The sequence below is a fragment of the Leptopilina heterotoma genome, unplaced genomic scaffold (genome assembly GCF_015476425.1).
Source record: "Leptopilina heterotoma isolate Lh14 unplaced genomic scaffold, ASM1547642v1 Lhet_11, whole genome shotgun sequence".
Taxonomy (NCBI): Eukaryota; Metazoa; Arthropoda; class Insecta; order Hymenoptera; family Figitidae; genus Leptopilina; species Leptopilina heterotoma.
Genome location: NW_025110829.1, coordinates 2,794,479 through 2,817,283, shown reverse-complemented (window position 1 = coordinate 2,817,283; position 22,805 = coordinate 2,794,479). Strand labels below are relative to the sequence as shown.

Here is a 22,805-nt window from a genome sequence, read left to right as displayed (position 1 = left end):
TATAGTTTATAAACGTTAAATTTAAGTTTCTAGTTTTTATTACAATGAGTAATGTATAAAAATAATTTTAATGAAAAATATTTCGTTCATTCGAACGTTAAATTCTTGTGAATTATCAATTCTTTAATGTTTTTGTAATCTTGTAGCTGTAATAAATTATTTTTGAGTATAAAACATATTTTTTTGAGACACTAGAATTTCTATGCTCCATTAATTTTTAGATAGGAATAGGAAATTAAAAGCATCAATTTTGTTTGCTAATAATTGGTTGAACGATTTAATATGAATATACATATAATGTGATATACGGCAACGAGTGATTGGTGTTTACTCTTAATGAAAGAACTTTTTTATGCATACACATATATTGTTTAATTCTATTCACAATGAATGGATTTTAATTCTCTCTGTTGAATCATAATAATTTATAATTTTTATTTTTTTTCAATTCTGTGAAGGACATCTCGCGTTATGATGCTGGAAATTGTATCAGCCTCTTGTATTATTAATATGTTTAGCAACTCTTTGAATGTTTATCAATTCTTTGAATTTCAAAACATTTTTTTTTATTGAGAAAATTTTCTCTTTTGTTACAGGTGTTAAGAAGTGTTGAATGCATTACTTAAAAGTTTTGTACCCTTTTCATTGAATTCGAATTGCGCAACATAATTCTCTTATGTAATGTTTCTGAGAGAGAAAAGGAGAGAAGGAGAACGAGCTTTTTCGTGGTGAGTGTTTTTTTAAACAAAACAAATTATTTATTTATACAACTTGAAGCTGCTTTATTTTTTTTTTTCATTTGCATGTCTCAGACGCGGTTCAATCAAAGTCAGTTATTAAATCTATTTTTAAAAAAGTGAACATTCAGGATCATAATATTATATACAAATATGTTTATCAATCAAAAGAGTATTGGCAAAGAAATAAACGGTTGTGTATTATTATTTCTTTTTTTCTTAGTTTCAAGAAATATATAAATCCACAGTCAATTAAAACTATTTAAGGAGACTACAATGTAAATATTAATGATATTTCATTATTACATATTATTTTATAATAGATTTATGTTTCAATTTTCAATACAATTTCACGTGAATTAATCTAATTGAAATAAAAGAAAATAAAGCAATATTTAAAAATTTTTTTTGTTCTTTCTTGAAAACTCATCGTTGTTCCATACTGAGAACACAGTATATTTGTATCAAATCTTTATTATACAGGCGACCAAAAATTATTTTCCAATTAAACTATAATTTTGATTTACCACGTAATAAATTTGATTAAAAAAATTACGTTTATTTCAATTATAAAATATTTTTAATTCAAACTTATTTTTTTGGCTAGACACTTATTTTTTAATTAAAAAAAAAATTGTTTTCAGTGCATTTTCAAACTTTACATAATTTGTTGGAAAAAAGCTCAACTATTTAATGAAAATGATAGAAAATTGTAAAAAGAGTCGGTTTTTGTATAATTGAAAATAAGTTTTATTTTTGAAAAATAGGGGTTAATATTGTTAATTTTTTGGAAAAAAGATTTTTGTATTCGAAAAGTACATAAAAAATGCTTTAATATTCATTGCACAAAAATTAAGATTTGGTAACTTTATTGAAATTATATAAATTAAAAATTTCGCTTAAAACCTTGTAACTGCCAACCCCATAAATATAATTTATTTTTAAAAAAAATAATTTTTTTAGTATTTTATTACTTTTATAATATACAAATAGACCAACAATTTATCATACGGAAAGAAAATAATTATTAAATTTTGTAAAAGTATTTTTATTTACAATTTGGGGACATAATACAAGAAAACGAAGATTTGATTTAAAAAATAGTGAATTAAAAAAATTGTATGAAAAGTATAGTTATGTTAAAATTTGATTAACCTTCTTGCTATTTGATATAACTATAATAAATTTCAGATAATTTTTATAAAATTCTTATATATTGTTTATAAAAATTTCGCTATGTCGCTATTTTTTTCCAAAATGGCAAATTAGTTTAATAAAATTTAATATTTATTTTCTTTTCGTGTAGAGTTTTCAAGCCAATACCAGAAAATTAAAATTTTTACTCGATCATTTTACATAGAATTGCTCAATAATATTACAGTGGTAGCAAAAATAAAAAGTAAAAAATTTGTAAATTTTTAATAAACGAATATAATATTTAATATATGAACTTTTTTAAAATTTTCCTTTTCAAACTGTCAAAAAAGTGATAAATTTTTGTAGATAGAAAAATATATAAAAAATCTGCTTTGTCCCCTTGCTATAAGATTATATTTTTAATTTTCAATTAAATTCGAAATATTAATTGATGTTTAAAAAAAATTAATTTTTGACATGGGACAATCACTTTAATGGAAAATTTCAACCCGTTTAATATATGGAAACAATTATCAGACAATTTTTGAATAGTGTGAACAATTTAGAAGAGAAACTTTGATTTATAGGAACATGGAAATTAGCATTAAAAGTTAGATGTAAATTAGCTTTTCAAGAAGTCGAGAATTTTTAAAGTGTTATAAATTACTTATATACTATAGAGTAAAAGCGGGAGTAGTCGCGAACATTTAAGGAAACGATATTACATAATGTTTTTTTTTCTTTGCTTTTTTTCCTTTCCTATTTCCTTGCAATAGCACAAGTTTTTGAAGCTTATCAATTAATGAAGTTATTTAGAATTAAAGTCTCATTAATTCGCTGAAATACTTGAATATTTAATATTATAATTAGAAATAAAATTATTAAAATAACATTTTAAAAATATCATAAAAACGCCAAAAGTTAGTATTTATTAGTTATTGTTAAATTTATTAATTTAAACATTAATTCCGAGAGGAAGAAAAATTTTTATTAGCTATTACACATTGAAAAATTAATTAAATGAATTATTAAAGACCTCTTTGATTTTTATAAATTTTCTTGATAATGATTATTTATGAAATAAATTTTGTGTACTTTTTTTGCTCAACAGGGTATAATTATTTGTAAGTACAGTTCGTAACTACCCGCGTTTGGTTTATGTATTTATAGACAGGTTTCTTTTACATGTAAAATGATTGTTGCAAAAGTAATTATTTTATACATAAATCAACCATATTTGTAGAATTTTTATTGAAATATAAAATTTGACTAATTTTTACATATGAACAATTTCACGTGAACTAATCCAATTAAGGGCATTTGAACCTTGATGACGTCACACATGCTTTGCACAAACTGTAACGTCATCAAGGTTCAAATGCCCTTAAAACAATTAGATTTTAAGGGATATTGTTTTATTTAAATTGAAAATTTCTAACAAAATTAGGCGATTTTAATTTTTATACAGCGAATTTTACAGCATTTTTCGTGTACTTTTCAATTCCAAAACTTTTTTTCACAAAAAACTTTTTAAACCTTTCTTTTTTAAAAAATAAACCTTATTCTTCAATTTTCACAAAAACAAACTCTTTTTTAAAATTTTTTTAACAATTTCATTAGGAAGCTAAAACTTTTTCCAATAAATTATGTAAATTTTAAAAGTGGGATAACAATGGTTTTGTAAGAAAATAAGAAAAATCAACCCATTTTTTAACTCTTTCAAATATTTTAAAATATTCCAAATATTTCATTTTTAACGTTTTCAATAAAATAAATAAAAAGTGTTTAAAAAATTGATGTTTTTATTTTCTTGAAAGCCCATTGTTATCCCACTTTTAAAATTTACATAATTTATTGGAAAAAATTTCGGTTTTCCAATGAAAATGATAAAAAAATTTTAAAAAAGAGGTTGTTCTTGTGAAAATTGAAAAATAAGTTTTATTTTAAAAAAAGAGGTTTTATCAATTTGTGAAAAAATGAGTTTTCAAATTGAAAAGTACTTAAAAATTGCTTTAGATTTCACTATAAAAAATTTTAATCTATCAAGTTCTGTTGATATTAAATACTGATTTGAAATTAACAATTTCGCTGAAAACGTCATAACTGCAATCCGCATAATTTACACAATTATTTTTTAAAAAAGTTAATATTTTAGGATTTTATTACTTTTATACAGAACAACAATTAACCAGAGTTTTGAGCCATTCCTATAAAATTAAATTAATTAATTTTAAAAGATTATATAGAAATTATAAAAAAGCAATTTTTGTCTAAACTTTTATTGCGATAATTAAATATGGAAAACTTAACTTTAAAATAGTAAAAAATAAAATAAAATCTTTTCATAGATACAATCTTAAAATTTAAATTTAAAAAAAGCATTTGCGTTTTCTTCAATAAAAATGTTCAGGAGAGTAAACTGTGTAAACAAAAAATGTTTGTTTATAAATCCGAAAAGTATTTTTTGTAAAAATATAAATAAAGATTTCAGGAAACATCCTTTTTTTAAATAAAAAAAATGTTAATTACCTTGACATTATGGGGAGTGTTCTTATGTAAAGAATTACTATTCTTTAAGTGCTAATCTACTTTGTCTTGTAGACACGCAATAAAACTTTTGAGGTTTCGGATTTATTTTAAGGCACATTAGGTAGATAATTCAATAAGAATGAGTAATATGCAAAAATTGTTTTTTTTAAAAATGTTCAAAAATCAATACTAGTATATTTTGAACATTTTATTTTGCGAAATATGTTGAAATTCTACTTCCATGTCTAATTTAAGTGAAAATTTGTATATTTATTTGAGTTAAATAAAAATATGTTTGTCACAGGGCCTACTATAAATTATGATATTATCTTTTTCTAAGTGAATTCAGTTACATACAAAAAAAATTTTTTTTTAATAATGAAAATTGAATTAAAAATAAAAATCTATTAAATAAAATTTCTTGCATATGAACATTCCGAAAAATAGAAATTGTATTAAATAGAAATTTTGCCCAAACAATTAAATTTTAGTCAAGTAAAATTTATATAATGTAGAAAATTGCACATATGGAATTTCTGTTCAATAATATTTCGGAGAAATAAAACTTCTGCTAAGAAATAATTTTTTCTAATATTTTTTATGTCTAGTAAAAATTCGTCTATGTGACATTATGCTTAATAAAAATTGTACCAAATGAAATTTTTCACAAATTAAAATTCGACGTAATGTAAATTCTGTCAAATAAAATTTTGATTATGAAAAAATTTATTTATTTGATTCAAATTACCGATTACTTGAATATTATCAATTAAGTATTTACTTGAATCAAATAATTTTTATGTAAGTCAATTTAATTGTATTTGAATCAATAATTGCAGTATTTAATGCAAATAACATTTAATTGATTTAAATAAAAATTATGAGAAAAAAACTAAGGAGAAAACTATGTTAGACACTAAATTTTTTATCTGGAGAATAAAAATATTTTTATTGGAAAAGAATATTGTGTGCCATCTTTATTCTTTTCAGATAAGAAAATTTATTTTTGAAGTTGCCTAAATAGCGCCTAGTTAAGAATTAAATTTTGTACGGTGGGAGTTGTAAATGTTTCAATTTTTCAATCTGTTAAATTAATTTCAAAAATCTACTTTGTATTTATTTTGTGTTTTGTGTGCCCTCTCGCGAATAATTTTTGAACTCTCGAGAAACCAGAAGGTAATTTATCGATCTTTTTTACAGAGCCCGTTGAACATGTTACTTTTTTTAAAATACTGAACACAATAACAATTTTACTTATAATAAATCTAATAATTGATTAATTAATTAAATCTAATTTTTAATGAAGTTTTAAATAATCGTTTTGAATAGTAAGTTTAACTTTTTGTTTTTGTTCCTGGAGCAAACTTTTGTTTATTTTTATTATGCAATAGCATGAAACAAATTTTTGACCTAAAAATTAATTAAACGAATTGGTCAAAAAATTTAGTTTTTGATCTCTGTTTTCGAAAGGTTTCTTTTCTACTCTTTTCAATGTATGAATTTTTTGAAAAAATTCAAACTTTGATATTATTTTTGAAAATCAAAAATATTTTTGACTTTTTTTAAAGAAAGAACCCATTTTTTTTCTTTCTTTCTAGTCTTAAAATAAAGCCTCAGGGTTCGAACTTGGTCCGTAAATCCCGTAAAAGTCCGTAACTTTGCTTGAAGTCCGTTAAAGTCCGTTTTTTTGAAAAAAGTGAAAAAAGTTTGTAAATTGTACGATACAATTTGGATATAATTTTAGAGAAATTACAAATGATTGAAGAAATTCAATTTTTTTCAAAAGTAATAAAATTCTTCGCAAAAATTCAATTCTGTTCAAAAATTTTTAAAAATTCTCATCAAAATTTCAATTATTTTTAGAAATAATTAAATTCCTCTCCGAAATTCAATTATTTTCAAAAATTTTTAAGAAGCATGCAATTATTCAAAAAATTGTTATTTTTGTATTTAAATAATTGAATACTAGTAGAATTTTCTCATAAACATTGAGTTAAAAATGGATTTCAGTTAAAATTTTAGATTATAATTGAATTTTAAAAGCTTTAGAGAATTAATTTTTAGAAATAATTGAATTTTAAAAAGGTTTTAGATTAAAATCTTTGAAAATTTGAATTTTTTATATTTTTAACTAACTATTCTGTGGAATTAATTTTTTTTAAGAAACTTTAATTGCGGATTTTTTTAAAAATTATTTAAAGTTTTTATATTCTAATATATGGTTTAGTTAAAAACACGAAAAAAAATTCAATTTTGTAAAAGTTACAAATTATTGCAGAAATTCAATTATTTTCAAACGTAATAATATTCTTCGCAAAAATTAAATATTGTTCAAAAGTAATAAAATTCTTCTTAGGGATTCAATTATTTTTAAAAATAATAAAACTCATTGCAGAATTTCAATTATTATTTTTAATACAATTTTAATCAAATTTCTCGAAAAATATAATTATTCTAAAAAAATTTTGTTAAAATTCGTTGATAGAATTCAATTATTTGAAAATTTGTTGATAACGATTCTTTATAGGCATTGAATTTTAAGAAACATTCAATTTTTCAATAAATTATTTATTTTTGTATTTTAATAATTGAATTCTAATAGAATTTTCTAATAAAAATTGATTTAAAAATTTGTTTCAGTTAAAATTTTAGATAATAATTGAATATTAAAAGCATTATAGCGTGAATTTTTTTAAATAATTGAATTTTAAAATTAATTTTTTTGAAAAAGTTAAATTGAATTTTTTTATCTTATTTTAAGTTTTTATTTTCTAATATTTATTTAATTGATGAATTTACGAATAATTGAAATTTCGTATAAAATTGAATGTTGTAAACAAATGTATTTGAAAATTTTCAATGAACTTTTCCGAAAATTATTAAAAATAATCGATTTAAAGAAGAATTTGAGTTAAAAATTCTTGAAAATAATAATTGAATTGATAATGATTTTATTACTCGGTCATCTTTAATAATCTTTAATAATCGATTTCTTCATGTTTTATAGTTATGGAAAATTTAATTTATGGTTTTAAGTAAAATTTTCTCTTATTTGATTCGGACTGGTTATATTTTTGTCAGTAATAATTGGTCCGTAATTTTTCATTTTTGGTCCGTAAAGTCCGTATTTTTAAATACTTTCACTGGTTCGAGCCCTGAATAAAGCTTGGGATGTATAATTTCAACCATCGAAATAAAGAAAATAACATTTTTTTTGGTTTCTGAGATATTTATAATTAAATAATTAAAAATTAATTAAACAAATTGGTAAAAATTAATCAAAAATACTTAATATGGGGCTCGTTGGATGCAGAATATAGTATGCTTTAAAATTATTAGTTCAAAACTATTTTTAATTTATTTGTTTATAAAATATATCACTTTTTATTAATTTTTATTAATTAAATAATTAATATGTATGTCGAAAATGTTAAAAAATAATGTTTTCATCAATCATTTTTTCAAAATTTTTTTCCCGCATTTGAAAGAACAGGAAAAACTTTCTGAAAGCATATAAGATAACATTTTTTCACATTGTTATGTGAAAAAAAATTAAAGCTATATTACATAATATGTAATATATCTTTGATTTTTTGAAAAATCTACTGATCAAATTGGACCAAAATTTTTAACCCTTTCCCCCACTTACATTTTCAAATAAAATCCCACAACATTTTGTTGTTTAAGTAATCACTAAAAATATAGTTACTAAAGTTTGTGGAAATATTAGTCCGATTTGACAACTTTTACTTTTGAGATTGGTACACTTGAGAAAATTTGCCCCTTTTTATGATACAAAGTTGTTACTAAAAAAAGAAATAATTAGGTACTGACCTGAATGCCATTGTAAACTAAGTACATATTTTCCTTTTTCTATAAACAATTTGCAAATATTAATTTTTTTTATAGTTTTTTTTATAAAAATAGAAAAATGAAAAATCTAAGAGCAAATTTTTTCAGACACAAAGTAAGAAGTAAAATAATATTGATGATGTAATAGAAATAAAGTATAGAAAAAAAATCAATGAATTGGATTGTTAATTAAGAATAACAAATTTTGCATATAACGTAACTTTTAATTGAATTAATTTTTTTCTTACTTCTTTTGTGTTAAAACACCTTGAGAGTTTTCTGAAAGTATTTTATTACACTATGATGTATATAGAAGCCAATATAGTATAGAACCGCATAATGGGAATAAAGTGGCGATAGCTCTAAAAGGTCCACCCCGCTGACAAGCTACATCTAACAAAACGTGTTGCTGACTTTCTCTCTTTCTCTCTTTCTCTCTAGTGTATGTGTTTGTGTCAAGTGAGACTTTCTGAAACACATTAAAGCTTCAGAAAATGAGGAGGGCTTGAAAACGATTTCGACAACAGAAAAAATCTTAAATTCTTCAATAACTGTTTTCTTTTTTTAATAATGTAGTCAAAAACTTTTCCAATAAACAAATGTTTCTTTGCGACTTTTTTTTTAACATTTCGTATCAATATTTTTTCAAGTACAGTCAGGTCTCGCCAAGTGTCGTTTTCAGTAAGTGTCACGACTCACAAAGTGTCATCGTTCAAGACCCGACAAGTGTCACTTTCCCCACTTTTTTTTACCCTCTCCAATGCTAAAAATAGACTTCCCCAAACCGGTTTGCAACATAAACCAATGAAATGACCACTTTTATTGAAGGGGCGTGGCATAGGTCACTGACACTTACTGAGACAGACGGTCCCAAAAAATTCCCAGTGACGACACTTAGCGAGACCTGACTGTACACAGAAAGGAAAATTCTATAATCGTTTACATCTTAATACAAAAAAATTTTTCAATAGACAAATACTTTTCTGATTCTTTTTGTACACTTCGTATAAATATTTTATCAAGTACACAAAAAAAAGAATAAGTCTGAAATCGTTTACATCTTGAAACCGAAATGACTGAAAAGTAGAGACGTATGAATATTCCCAAAAAATTGTTTAGCATAATAGTAATTTGTCATAAAACCATTTTTACCATAAATGTCATTTGTCATAAAATTCATTTGACATAAAATTTATTAAGCAAAATTCTCAATTGATGTAGAAATAGTTTAACCTAAATTTTATTTGATATAATATAATTCATTTGAAGTAAAATTCATTTGATATAAATATAACATTTGATACGAAATTCTAAAAGTAATAAATAAATCAATAAAATATTATGTGTCAAAAGTCCATATCTTATTGACCGAAATTCTAAATGTTTAAAAAGCCGACGTGAATTTTAAAATTCACTAATACACTCGACTCTCGGATCTTTTGCACTTATACGGGAACAAATCCTCTCATACCTTTTACCAAAACAAATGCCATGGTAACGCAAAACGAAACAATATGTATAACCAAATATGTAAATTAATGACAGTATTTATGTTTTAGTTTTAATATTTACATTTATACTAATTAAAACTTTAATATAATTTTAATCACATAATGGAGGAGATGTTCTAATTTACTTTAGATAACCAAAGTTATCGCGAAATAAATGTTTTGACAATTTGATAGTCATTTATTTATTTAATATAAAAGGTAAAAGGTGCGGGAGAAAAATTGCAAAAGAAGCGAGAGTGTAAAAGAACTGAATGCAAAAGATCCGAGAGTCGAGTGTAATAATTTTCTTAATAATCTTAATATTTTCTAATTGGGTAATTTTTTATCATTCAAAAATTATTTTCATAAATAATAAAATTTTTACAGGGATTCAATTATTTTTGTAAATAATAAAATTCTTTTTAGGAATTAAATTATTTTTATAAATAATAAAACTCATTGCAGAATTTCAATTATTCTTAATACAATTTTAATCGAATTCCTCGAAAAATGTAAATATTCTTAAAAATTTTATTAAAATTCCTCAAAAGAATTCAATAATTTAAAAATTTATTAATGAAATTTTTTTTTGAATTCAATTTTAAGAAAAATACAATAATTGAATTCTAGTAGAATTTTGAAAAGGTTTCAAATTAAAATCTTTGAAAATCTGAATTTTTCATACTTTTAACTAACAATTCTGTTGAATTAATTTTTTTGAGAAAGTTTAATTGCGGATTATTTTAAAAATTACCCGTGTGGAAAAAGCCCCCATGAAGCCCACACGATGCGAGGGGCCCCGGCGGGGGCCGATGAGGGCTGATCCATGTGGGCAAATCCATGAGGGCCACGCCGCACAGTGGTTCAAAACGCAAATCTAGCTGGACGAAAGTCAAAATTTTATTTGTTTTTAAATTATTTTATAATATTTGCAATATATTCCTGACAATATGTTTAGATAGAAATTGCATTTATTATAGCAATAAACATGTAGAAAAAATAAAGAAAGGTAAATGACACCGTCAATTTGAGAACACTATTATAACTATTAAAATTTACCCTAAACATTTTGTGATCTCACTTACAAATATTTACATAATGACAAATTTACTTTTTAAGCCAAAATTACACATATTTCTCTATAAGCTGAAAGCTTATAAAATAATTTATGTTCATATTTAATGTAAGTAAAATTATAGTAAAGATTCGTTTTCTTTGATTAGTTAGAAATATAAATTTAAGAGTAGCAAAAGTTAAGGCCACTGAAGGCTATTATAAAACCACTTGCATATTGTTCTTTACACCTTCAAAAATGCTGAGGTTAAGTTTGATAACCATGTCTAACCATTTGGCTCAGATATTTACATTATAGTGACGGTATATCAAAACCTAAAATTCAAAAGTAATTACAAACAGGAGTTTATTCTATTTTAAGTTTATAAGAAAACTTTATAAAGGTTTTTAGAGATTCTGAATATAAATGTAAGATAAAATACTAAAAATTCGAAATGACAGATCAAATATGGCGGACCTTTTTTTTGAAAATCGATGTAACTTTCTTGCAATTTTTTATTATATGATTTATATGTATCAGTATACAGCGCTATATTCATTCCAAAACAAAAAACTACTTTGAGCTGTCAAAACTTTGGTTAAGTAAGAGTTTTCAATAAAATCGCAACTTTAGAATTTTCTATATTCTTATATTAAAAAATCATACAACAGGAATGCAAAGGTAACTTTTTTGAAAGCTATTATTAAATTAGACTCTGAAATTAATTTATGTATCTAAAATTTGATAAGTAAAGTGGTATATTGATGTCTAACCTTTTCGCTCTGATTTTTTATTTTAGTCATGGCAAGTCAAATATTAAGAAGTGAGTTGTTTGAAGTTTGGAGAAGTATTCCTGAAGTTTCCGAAAGACAACAAGGTGTCCGCGATTATGTCATCAATAAATTATTAATAGACATAACTAACGATAATGTTCTTTCCGAAGTAGAAAAAAAGTGTGTAGAATTCTGCAAAAAACTTCGAAAACTGTGGAGAATCACACCTCAAATGAGATTATTGTTGCAGCTGAAACAAGTTTAAGAGCAGAAGGTAAACGCGATGCAGCAAAACTAATTAGGGAAATGACACATTCTCCAAAAAGAACCTCAAAATATAAAAAATTAAATCAAACTAGTATAACTAGTGCTATTCCTATAAAATTGACGAAAAACGAAGCACTATCTTTTTACGTAGATAAAAAATTTTCCAAAGAGCAGTATTTATCCATGCGTCAGATAAATAAAGATCACAATGCAGATATTTATCCAAATTACCATTTACTCCTTGAAGCTAAAAAAGAATGTTATCCAGAAAATATTCGCGTTACTGAATTCTCTGCAGAAATAGAATTACAATCACTAATTAATCATACAATTGAACGTTTAGCAGTTATTCAAATGGAAGTTTTTCAACAAATGCGTATTGGCATAGATACACTTCCAACACTAAATATTATTTTCAAATGGGGTTGTGATGGTGCGTCTAATCAAAGTCGATACAAACAGCAGTTTACCAGTCTGGACGAAGATGTAAATGATTCGTATGTATTCACCGTATCTCTTGTACCGCTGCAAATCACTACATATACTGTGACTAACAGTACAGATCAAGGAAAGAAACTAATTTTATGGAATAATCCTCTGCCTTCTTTAACTAAATTTTGTCGCCCCATTAAAATAATTATGAAGAAAGAAACTTCAGAACTGACAAAACAAATAGTCAATAACGTACTATCACAAATAGATAAATTGCAGCCAACCGTAGTAGCTATTGATGGTCGTGATATTTTAGTCAAATCAAACCTTGTCCTCACTATGGTTGATGGAAAAATTTGTAGTGTACTAAATGAAGAAGCATCTCAAAATTGTTATGTATGTGGAGCTACTCCATCGCAAATGAATAATCTAAACCTCATTCGAAAAAGAAAAGTTAATTCATTAGAGTTGGGTTTGTCAATTCTCCATGCTTGGATAAAATTTTTTGAGTGTATATTGCACATTTCCTACAGACTAGATATCAAATTGTGGAGAATACAGAAGAAAAATAAAGATGTGGTTGATGTCAGAAAAAAAAACATACAAGATCGTTTTCGAAAAGAAATGGGACTTCTAGTTGATATACCTAAACCGGGATGTGGCACAAGTAATGATGGGAATACGGCACGAAGGTTTTTTGAAGATCCGGTTAAGGCATCAGAAATTACTGGTGTAGATGTGGAACTGATTCGACGTTTCAGTATCATTCTAAGGACATTAGCTAGTGGGTATAACATCAATGTAGAGAAATTTGATGAGTATTGTTCTGAAACTGCTAAACTGTACGTGCAGAAATACAATTGGTATTACATGCCGCAGACTGTTCACAAAATACTAATGCATGGTGCACAAGTTATAAAAGAATCCGTACTTCCAGTTGGTATGATGTCTGAGGAAGCTCAAGAACATCGAAATAAGGATTATAAAAGATTCAGAGAATATAATACTCGTAAATTTTCAAGAACAGAAACAATGACAGACTTAATTCACATACTGTTGATATCATCGGACCCTCTTATAATCAGTCTTCGAGTGAAACGTCAGAAAAAGGACAGTAGTATACCTTCTGATGTATTGAGATTATTAGTGGAGTTTGACGAAAATAATTAAACAGAATCAACAAACACGATCAGTGTTTGTGACCTTGAAAGTTAAGATTAATATGTATTTATTAAAAAATCTTATGTTCTATCTTCTATTGAATTATTTTAAAAAGTTTAAATAAATCGTTATTACAAAATTAAATATAAAATAAAAATCTTAATTTAATACAGAAAAATACTACCGAGTTCTATTAAATTTTACAATCTTTCAAACTTTACATCTGTCATTTTCTCGTCTGCCATATTGGAAACGACATTTTGAATTTTTTGAAAATGACTGTAGATTCACTATCAGTGACCCAAAAAACCTTTAGGTCCCCAGTTTTATAAAAATCTGCTAACTTTTTATATTTTTCGTCCGTCATATTGGATCCGCCATTTTGAATTTTTGGAAAATGACTGTAGATTCACAATCAGCGACCCAAAAAACCTTTGGATACCCAGTTTTATAAAAATCTACCAATTTTTTACATTTTTCGTCCGCCATATTGGATCCGCAATTTTGAATTTTTGGAAAATGACTTTAGATTCACAATCAGCGACCCAAAAAACCTTTAGATGCCCAGTTTTATAGAAATCTGCCAATTTTTTACATTTTTCGTCCGCCATGTTGGATCCACCATTTTGAAATTTTGGAAAATGGCTTCAGATTCGTAATCAGCGACCCAAAAAACCTTTAAATACCCAGTTTCATAAAAATCTACTAATTTTTTTAATTTTTCGACCGCCATATTGGATCCGCCATTTTGAATTTTTTAAAAATGACTTTAGATTCATAATCAGCGATCCTGAAAACCTCTAGATAAAAAGTAATTTGAATAGTGGTGTAAAGTGTATTTGATAAAATAGTTTCGTCCAGCTAGATTTGTGATTTGAACCACTGTGCGCCGAGGGCCCGCATGGATTGCCCACATCATTGACTTGCAAAAATTTCTAAGTCCAAACCTCAAATCATTTTTTATTACTTCAAAATTAATGTTTAGAATGATTATAAACAATGAAAAACACATATTTCACATAAAATTATTTACATTTTTTTGAAAATATTGAACTCACATGGGGGCAAATCCTTGAGGGCCCACGCGAGGGGCCCTCATGGATCGCCCACATCATTGACTTGCAAAAATTTCTAAGTCCAAACAAAAAATATTTTTTTACATAACAAAAATTAATATTTATAATGATTTTAAACAATAAAAAACGCGTTTTTAATAGAAATGTTTTGACATTTTTTTGAAAATATTGAACTTACATGAGGGCAAATCCTTGAGGGTCCACGCGGGGGGCCCGCATGGATCGCCCACATCATTTACCAGCAAAAATTTCTAAGTCCAAAAAAAACAATTTTTTTACAACAAAAAATTAATGTTTATAATGATTTTAAACAATGAAAAACACGTTTTTAACAAATATTTAATGTTACTTTTAAAAAAATATAACACTCACATGAGGGCGAATCCTTGAGGGCCCACGCGAGGGGCCTGCATGGATCGCCCACATCATTGACTTGCAAAAGTTTCTAAGTCCAAACAAAAAATATTTTTTTACATAACAAAAATTAATGTTTATAATGATTTTAAACAATGAAAAACATGTTTTTTGGTATGGTGTATTAGTGTCAATAATGTTTTATTGAATCATCAAAAGCAAGTCAGCTAGTCACCTACTATAAAGAAATAAATTTCAAGTAGGTCCCTTAGCACAGTGGTAAAGCCATTAAAAAACTGCCGCACAACTTCATAGATGCTCTTGCAATATTATATAATAACATGCTAAATAACGCATATTTTCCTCCTAAATGGAAAATACTCTCTAAATCTGAATTAGTAGAAAGTTACTAATGAAATGGTGAAAAGTCGTCCACCAAATGATTTAGTAATATATTACTAACAAATAGTAAATTTTACTAATTGATTAGTAGAACTGTTTTATTAATAGTCGATAAAACAGTTTTACTAATTCATTTAGTGAAATGAGTGACTTTTAATTAGTGAATTTCTTTTAAAATATTAGTAAAATTTTACTAAGAATTAGTAATATTCTACTAATTAAAAAGGGGAAAAGTCGTCCATGAAAACTACTAAAAATTAGTCAAATTTTACTATTTCTTAGTAGAATTCTACTAATTCAGATTTAGAGAGTAGCCTGCGTTAAACCCCTCCCAAAAAAAGATAAGGACCCATCGAGGACCACCAGTTACAGGCCAATTAGTTTGCTTCCTAATCTTAGTAAATTATTTGAAATAATTATCAATAATTCAATTAACAAATTTTGTAAAGAAAAAAAAATAATTCCAAACGAACAATTTGGATTCAAAAGTAAAATCTCTACTATGCACACGATCACTAAATTAACCTCAGATATAGTGTTCTTAAATTCTCGAGAATTTAAGTTGGGGTAATTTCCCTGAGGAAATTACGGTAATTTAATTTTTTAAAGAGAATATAAGAGAATTTAAGAGAATATTGAGAATTTAAGTTTATTTATTTAAATAATGTATATTTATTATTTTTATTAATATAAATACATATAATTCAGCACAATTGCGATGATTACTTTTATCTAAAAAAATTCTTTAAGTTATATATGTAAATAAAAAAAAGTAAAACCACAAATTTTTTAAGTTATAAATTTAATGTCATTTGCATTTATAAGGTTTATAAAATATGCGTAACTTAATACGAATAAAAGTTTAGATACTTTTGAATATAGATAAATAAAGAATAAGGATTATATTTAACATTATATACAATGAATTAAAAAATTTTTTAAATAAATATTTTGAAATTATTTGTGAATAAAGGCTTTCTGTCAGCTCTGCTGGGAGAGAAAGAGAGAAAAACCATTTAATTTGAATTTTCTGACTCTCTTGCTCTTATGTGTTACCATGACAACCTGCAGTCAGTAGAGCTGTGCAAGTACCTTTAATATATAGGGTGTTTTCGGTATGTTCACGGATCATGATCCGGATCACTCAGTGGTGCTCAATCGATTGAAAATGTAAATTCTTACTATTTCTTAAACTCTTCACTCTGATTGGCGCAAAAATTTTAAATTAATGAAAAATATGAAATATGTCTTAGTTTCTAGAAAAAAATAATACAAACACATCTCGATTTTTCTAACATTTCCTATAATTCCCCAAGAAGTTGTCTACTTTTCTCTCAGAGTATGATCTGTTTTTATTTCAGATTAAAGATTTTAGAGTAAAATAGAAATAAAGAATTGTCAGACATTATTTAACCTTAATTTGGAATAAAGAAAATTTGAAGTAAAGAAAAATGCAAAAACATCAATAATTTCTTTTTTAAATAAATATTTAATCATTATTACTTTTCTGTAGGAATTAAAATTCTTCAATACATTCAAATTCAAACCTTTTTAAAATTCAACAATTTATAAGAATATTATTACAAAAACTTTTTTTGTTATAATTCAAATTACCATGAAATTTTTCAAAAAAAAATTTAATTATTTACAAAAATCCTAATAAAATCCTTCGCAGGAATTGAATTATTTTCAAAAGTAGTACATTTTCTCAAAAAAATTAAATTATTTAAAAAAATTGTAATAAAATTCGTTGCAATAATTCAATTATTTTCATAAATAATAAATCGATTATTCGGTAAATTCATTTTATAATCAATTTTTATTAGAAAATTCTAGAAAAATTCAATTATCTAAATTAAAAAATAAATAATTTAATGAATAATTGAATGTTTGTTAAAATTGAATTCTCATAAACAATTTTATCAACAAATTTTTAAATAATTCAATTATTTCGACAAATTTTAATGAAATTTTTAAGAATAATTACATTTATCGCAGAATTTGTTTAAAAAATTGTATAAAAAATTACTTAAATCCTGCAATGAGTTTTATTATTTATGAAAATAATTAAAAATTTTTCCAAAAATGTTATTAAAATTTCTCTAATATAATTGAATTTCGGTAAAGAATTTTATTGTTTATAAAAATAATTAAATTCATTCGACGAATTTTATAAAAATCTTTTTAAATAATTGATATTTTTCGAAAAATTTTATGAAATTTTGTATATTAAATAATTGAACTCGTGAAAATTTTATTATTTATGAAAATAATTGTAGGTATTATTTCAAAGAAATTTATTAAATATTGAATAATTGAATTCCTGTGGAATTTTGACAAGAATTTTATTAAAATTTTTAAAAATAATTGAATTTCGATGAAGAATTTTATTATTTATAAAGATAATTGAAATTTTGACAAGAATTTTTTTTAAAAAATTTTAAATAATTGAATATTAAAGAATTTTACTATTTATAAAGATAATTGAAATTTTGACAAGAATTTTTTTAAAAAAATTTTAAATAATTGAATATTAAAGAATTTTATTATTTATAAAGATAATTGAAATTTTGACAAGAATTTTTTTAAAATTTTTGAACATAATATTTCTTGTAAAATTAAGTTATTTAAAAAGAAATTATTGTCTGAAATAGAAAAAATCCAAGGTTTTGTATTAAGATTCGTGGTAATTTCATAGTTTACGAGGCAAACAAAAAAAACATCAAACTTCAGAGTTTTCTCATGAATTTTTAAAATTCAATTTTTTTCAGTACTTTTACTAAAAATCCCTTATTTTTCCCTAATTTCCCTGACTTTCCTGACCTGTGGCAACCCTTTTTATTTCACTAATTATTTGGACATTTGCAAAAACTTATACTTCTTTCTTTATACAATAAAAATAATTGAGCAAAATCTGTTAAGATTTACTTAAGTTATTCGACGTTATCAATAAACAGTCGATATTTTATAAATATATATTCGCAGTTTTTACTTTTTACTTAGCGGCGATTCTCTACTGCGAATCTTGATTTTAATAAATTGCACTATTTTTAAATTGAAACAGTTTTTAAACTAGAATTAAATTCATTTGTACACTGTAAAAAGAAGGCATCTTATTTTTTAAGATACTTTGGTAGTCACGTTTAAGTCATTTCCAAAAAGTTATCAAAAGCATCTTAAAATGCATTAGTTTCTAAGATGGAAGTTGGAAAAATAAGATGTTTTAAACGTTTTAAAAGTGACTACAATGTATTTTAAGATGCTTGTTTTTGTAGTGTATATCATCTTTATCTTAACTATTTAACATTTTTTATATTTTTTGTTATAACAAAATTTTCCAATCTATTTACTTATTGTATAATAATTAATAAAGGAAAGTATGATTTTGAAATAAAAGAATCATAAAGAATATAAACATATTGTAAAATAATTTTTTTAAAAAATATTTTACAAAGTCTGTAAACTAAATATTAATATCACTTTAGCTTATTAATCTCATTAACAGAAAAATAAATTGACGTTTAGACAAAATTTTCTTATAGGAATAAATAACAAGTTTACATAATTCAGTCGGACTTACATTTGACAAACTATCAAACTAAAAGAAATAATTTTCATAAGAAGCATCTTCAGCATACTCAACTATACAAAATAAACTCACACATCAACTAGCAATTTCTTGAAGCGTACTGCAAAAGAAATATCTATATTTTGAGTTTTAAAAAATACTCTTAAAATATAGAGTTGAAAATAAAAAGAAATATCAAAGTTGTCTTTGGCTTGGAGCACAAAATAATATAATTTGGTCAAATTCGTGATGGCACATTCCTCTTTTAATTTGAATATGTGACATTTTATTGATTCTCAATCATTACCCAGTAAAAAAAAACTAATTCAAATGAATTGAAACGAATTAACATTTTTGGTAGGCTCCAATTCGTATTTGTCACAAAGCGGGATTCACTCAAGCTCTTTGTATATTCAATTGAATTTAATTCAATATGTACCAATTTGTCCAAACGAATTCGCATTCGAAAGAAATGGCCAAGGAATGCATTGAATTTGTGCTAACGAATTGAAAAAAATTAAAGGCTCAAAACTTGTCCAGTGAATTGGTACGGATAGAAGGTTCGGAAGTTCAATACAGTTTCACGAATTCAGGAAAATTGCATCATGGCTCCAATTCGTATTTGTCACAAAGCGGGATTCACGAAAGCTCTTTGTGAATTCTTTTTAATTCATTTCAATTAGTTTTCGTTTACTGGGTACTCTTATCTCATGACAAAAGAATTTTATTAGAAAGAAAATATAAATAACTGAATTTTTATTCCTTTTTATCTTGTAGACTGATTGAAAATGTAGAATAAGTTGCACTAATATAAGTTTAACTTAATTGAATTATCCATAATTAGGTACGAAGGATTGAATTATCCATGATAGGCACGAAGGCATAGATTTCTTGTAAAGAAATAAAATCTATTATTTCTTTTCCACAAGTTCTTTTAATATGGAGAAAAGTATCTTTCTATCTTCTCTATTTTCTTGGTGGCGCAAGTTGGCTTCCTCCCTAAATTGGTCAATAGAAGATTTCTTTAAATTTGTACGTCGTTTCTTAATTATTTTATGCGCTGACAAATCTTCTTCCTCTTCTGTATCATTGTCATTATTACTTGTAGATTTTTCTTTAATTTGTTTCTGAACTTTTTGTCTATATCCTTTAAGATTTGAAGCCAACGCAAGAGGAGTAATTTCGGGTTTATTGAACATAACTTCATCCATCTCATCATAATACTTCCATGTAACTGGTTTTCCACCAGTCTGGTTTTTCAATATTTGTTTTTCTTTATACATCCTGCAGAGCAGCTTCCACTTTGATTCGCATTGTGTGGAACTTTTTTTATAACCATTTTTCTTCATTTCCATCGCTATTTTGTTCCAAAAAATTGAAGCTAACATCTTGTGACTTGTTTTCTTTTTCATATCTGCACATAATACAATTAAAAAACGGCTTTCTTCTTCCGACCAAACTGCTTTGACTTCTCCTAAAGTGTAAAAGATTTTGATTGAATTAAAATTTTCAAATAAATTTGATAATTATTAATTAAAGTAAAATAAATCCTATTCGCCACAGTCATGAAACCAAATTGAATGCTGTATAATTTTGATAAATACAAATCTTTAACAAATAAAGTTCAGGTTTTGCTACATTTTATTAAAAATAGACTTTTTTGCTTCGTAACGTTTGTATATCAAATATGTGAATGACTATAATAAATATTACAACATTAAATTTATAATTACTTTATATTTAATACTTCATACTTAGATAAAAATTATTCTTTTCTTACTGGAATTCGAGTGGCGTTTTTGAAACAGTTTTTGTCTGAATTCCAGTCGCAAAAACCAATACAGAATTGATAAAAAACATTCAACAGAAATCCAAATGAAATTCTGCCCGTAATATCTACGGGAATTTTTTGGGAAATTCGGCTAGGAATCCGGTATTTGAAAGGAATTCGCACGAATTTTGTACGAAATTCGTTCGGAAAAGTTGTAGGAAATTATATTGTTTAAAAAATTAGAAGCAATTATTACGTGTAGAATTACTACCAGATTCCTATCAGATTTGACCGAATTTTGTACATAATTAGTTTAAATTGTATTAAAAATAATTGAAATTCTGCAATGAGTTTTATTATTTTTGAAAATAATTAAATCTCTAAAAGGAATTTGAAAATTTATTAAAATAATTTAATTAGTGCGAAGATTTAATGTCTAAATTTTAAAATATTTTATTTTTTCAAAAAAAATTTATGCAAATTCCATTTTACATAATTTTATTTCTTTGAAAAATAATTTAATTTTTAGTTAGAATTTTGTCAGAATTGTTTTTAAATAATTGAATTCCTTTGGGAAATTTTATTAATATATCAGAATATTGAAAATCATTGAATTAAGAAAATTTTTTAAAATGATAGAAATTTGGCCAATTAATTAATTAATTATTAATTAACTATTACAATTTAAATGTTCTTTCATTCATTCATTTACTTTTTCTGTCCCTCACACTCTGAAGATGTCTTTTATTTATACTTTTGTTTTTGTTATCATTAGATAGATTGTATATTATATTAATACTAGAAGATTTTACGCGCGGAACGTGATATTCAATTTATTATTGTTATGCAAATTACAAATATTTTTAATCTTTAAATATAAGTTTTTAAAATAATTTCATAATAAAAATTTTAAAAATTCACTTATTAAGTACAAAATTAATTATTACTGTTCATATTTTCTAAAATTTTAATAAATCCTTCGAAAAATTCAATTATTTTTATAAATATAGTAAAATTATTTACAAGAATTAAATTATTTTTAATCAAATTTCAATAAAACTACATAAAATAGTTCAATTATTCTCAAAATATTTTTAAAAAATTCTATATAAAAATTAAATTACTTTCAATGCAATTTTTAAATATATTCGTCAATAAAATTAAAAGAATTCAATTATTTTCAAAAAATAATAAAATTCTTGTGATGAATTCAATTATTTTGAATATACATAATTTTAATAAAATTCTTTAAAGAAATTCCATTCTTTTCGAAACAACTTTAATTGAATTTATAGAAAGTGAATTTATCATTCGGCAGTTAAATATTAAAGGAGAAAGAAGCTGTCAATTATCCGAATCAAATTTTTATAAATAAATTAAATATCTTAAATATAAGCTCATGGATTTCATATGTATCGACAGCACAGCTGCCCGAATACAGAAACCTGCTTAATCTGAAAAATATTTTCAAAATTAATTAATAATTTCAAAATTATCAAAGAACTCAGAAAAAACACTCTTTGGTTTTGTCATTTTTTAAATCTTTAAAAATATAGCCACTTTAATTAACAAAATAACAACTACTAAATAAAAACACAACGTCGGACAATCGAATTTACCACAGTGTAACGACAAAAGTGAGGTTATGTCACATTCTCTTAAATTCTCAGAGAATTTAATCGTCGGTTATATTCTCGGTAATATTCTCTGGGTAATATAACCGACTTAGAACACTATACCGCAGTCGTGCATTGCTGCTGTAACTATGACTATTTTTTACAAAAAATTCAATATCTCCGGAACCAGTTGAGTCTCCATCAATTTTTTTTATGAAATTAAAGGTGAATTCACAAGGAATCCAAATATGTTAATAACATTTTTTTCAGTGAGGAGTAAATAAACAAAAAATTGTTTAAAAAAATTTTTTTAAATTTTTTTATTTAAAAATTAATTTTTTTTATTAACTTTATTTGCATTCTAAAGTACATACTTTTACCTGAAAAATGTGTAAATTTCATAAAAATCCATTAACAATATTTCGAGATATTTAAAATTTTATAAAATTAATATTAAAATTCAAAATGGCGTATCTTCAACAATTTTAAATTTTTTTTTGAAAAAATTTGGGGGATAGAAGTCTCTTATATAGGACTATAATCCCACGAAGTTTTGCGAAAATCGGCAGACCCTTTGCAAATCGTG

At 24.6% G+C, this 22,805-nt stretch overlaps 1 protein-coding gene across 1 annotated transcript in view; it reads right to left on the bottom strand.

Moving 5' to 3' along the window:
* Nucleotides 1-19,489: 19,489 nt before the first annotated feature.
* LOC122504088 overlaps nucleotides 19,490-22,805 on the bottom strand; it is a 64,105-nt gene continuing 60,789 nt past the window's right edge. Inside the window, exon 2 of the mRNA XM_043614989.1 lies at nucleotides 19,490-20,306. Within this exon, the coding sequence (XP_043470924.1) occupies nucleotides 19,744-20,244 (501 nt within the window). The 5' untranslated portion in view covers nucleotides 20,245-20,306 and the 3' untranslated portion in view covers nucleotides 19,490-19,743. The remainder of the gene's footprint in view (nucleotides 20,307-22,805) is intronic.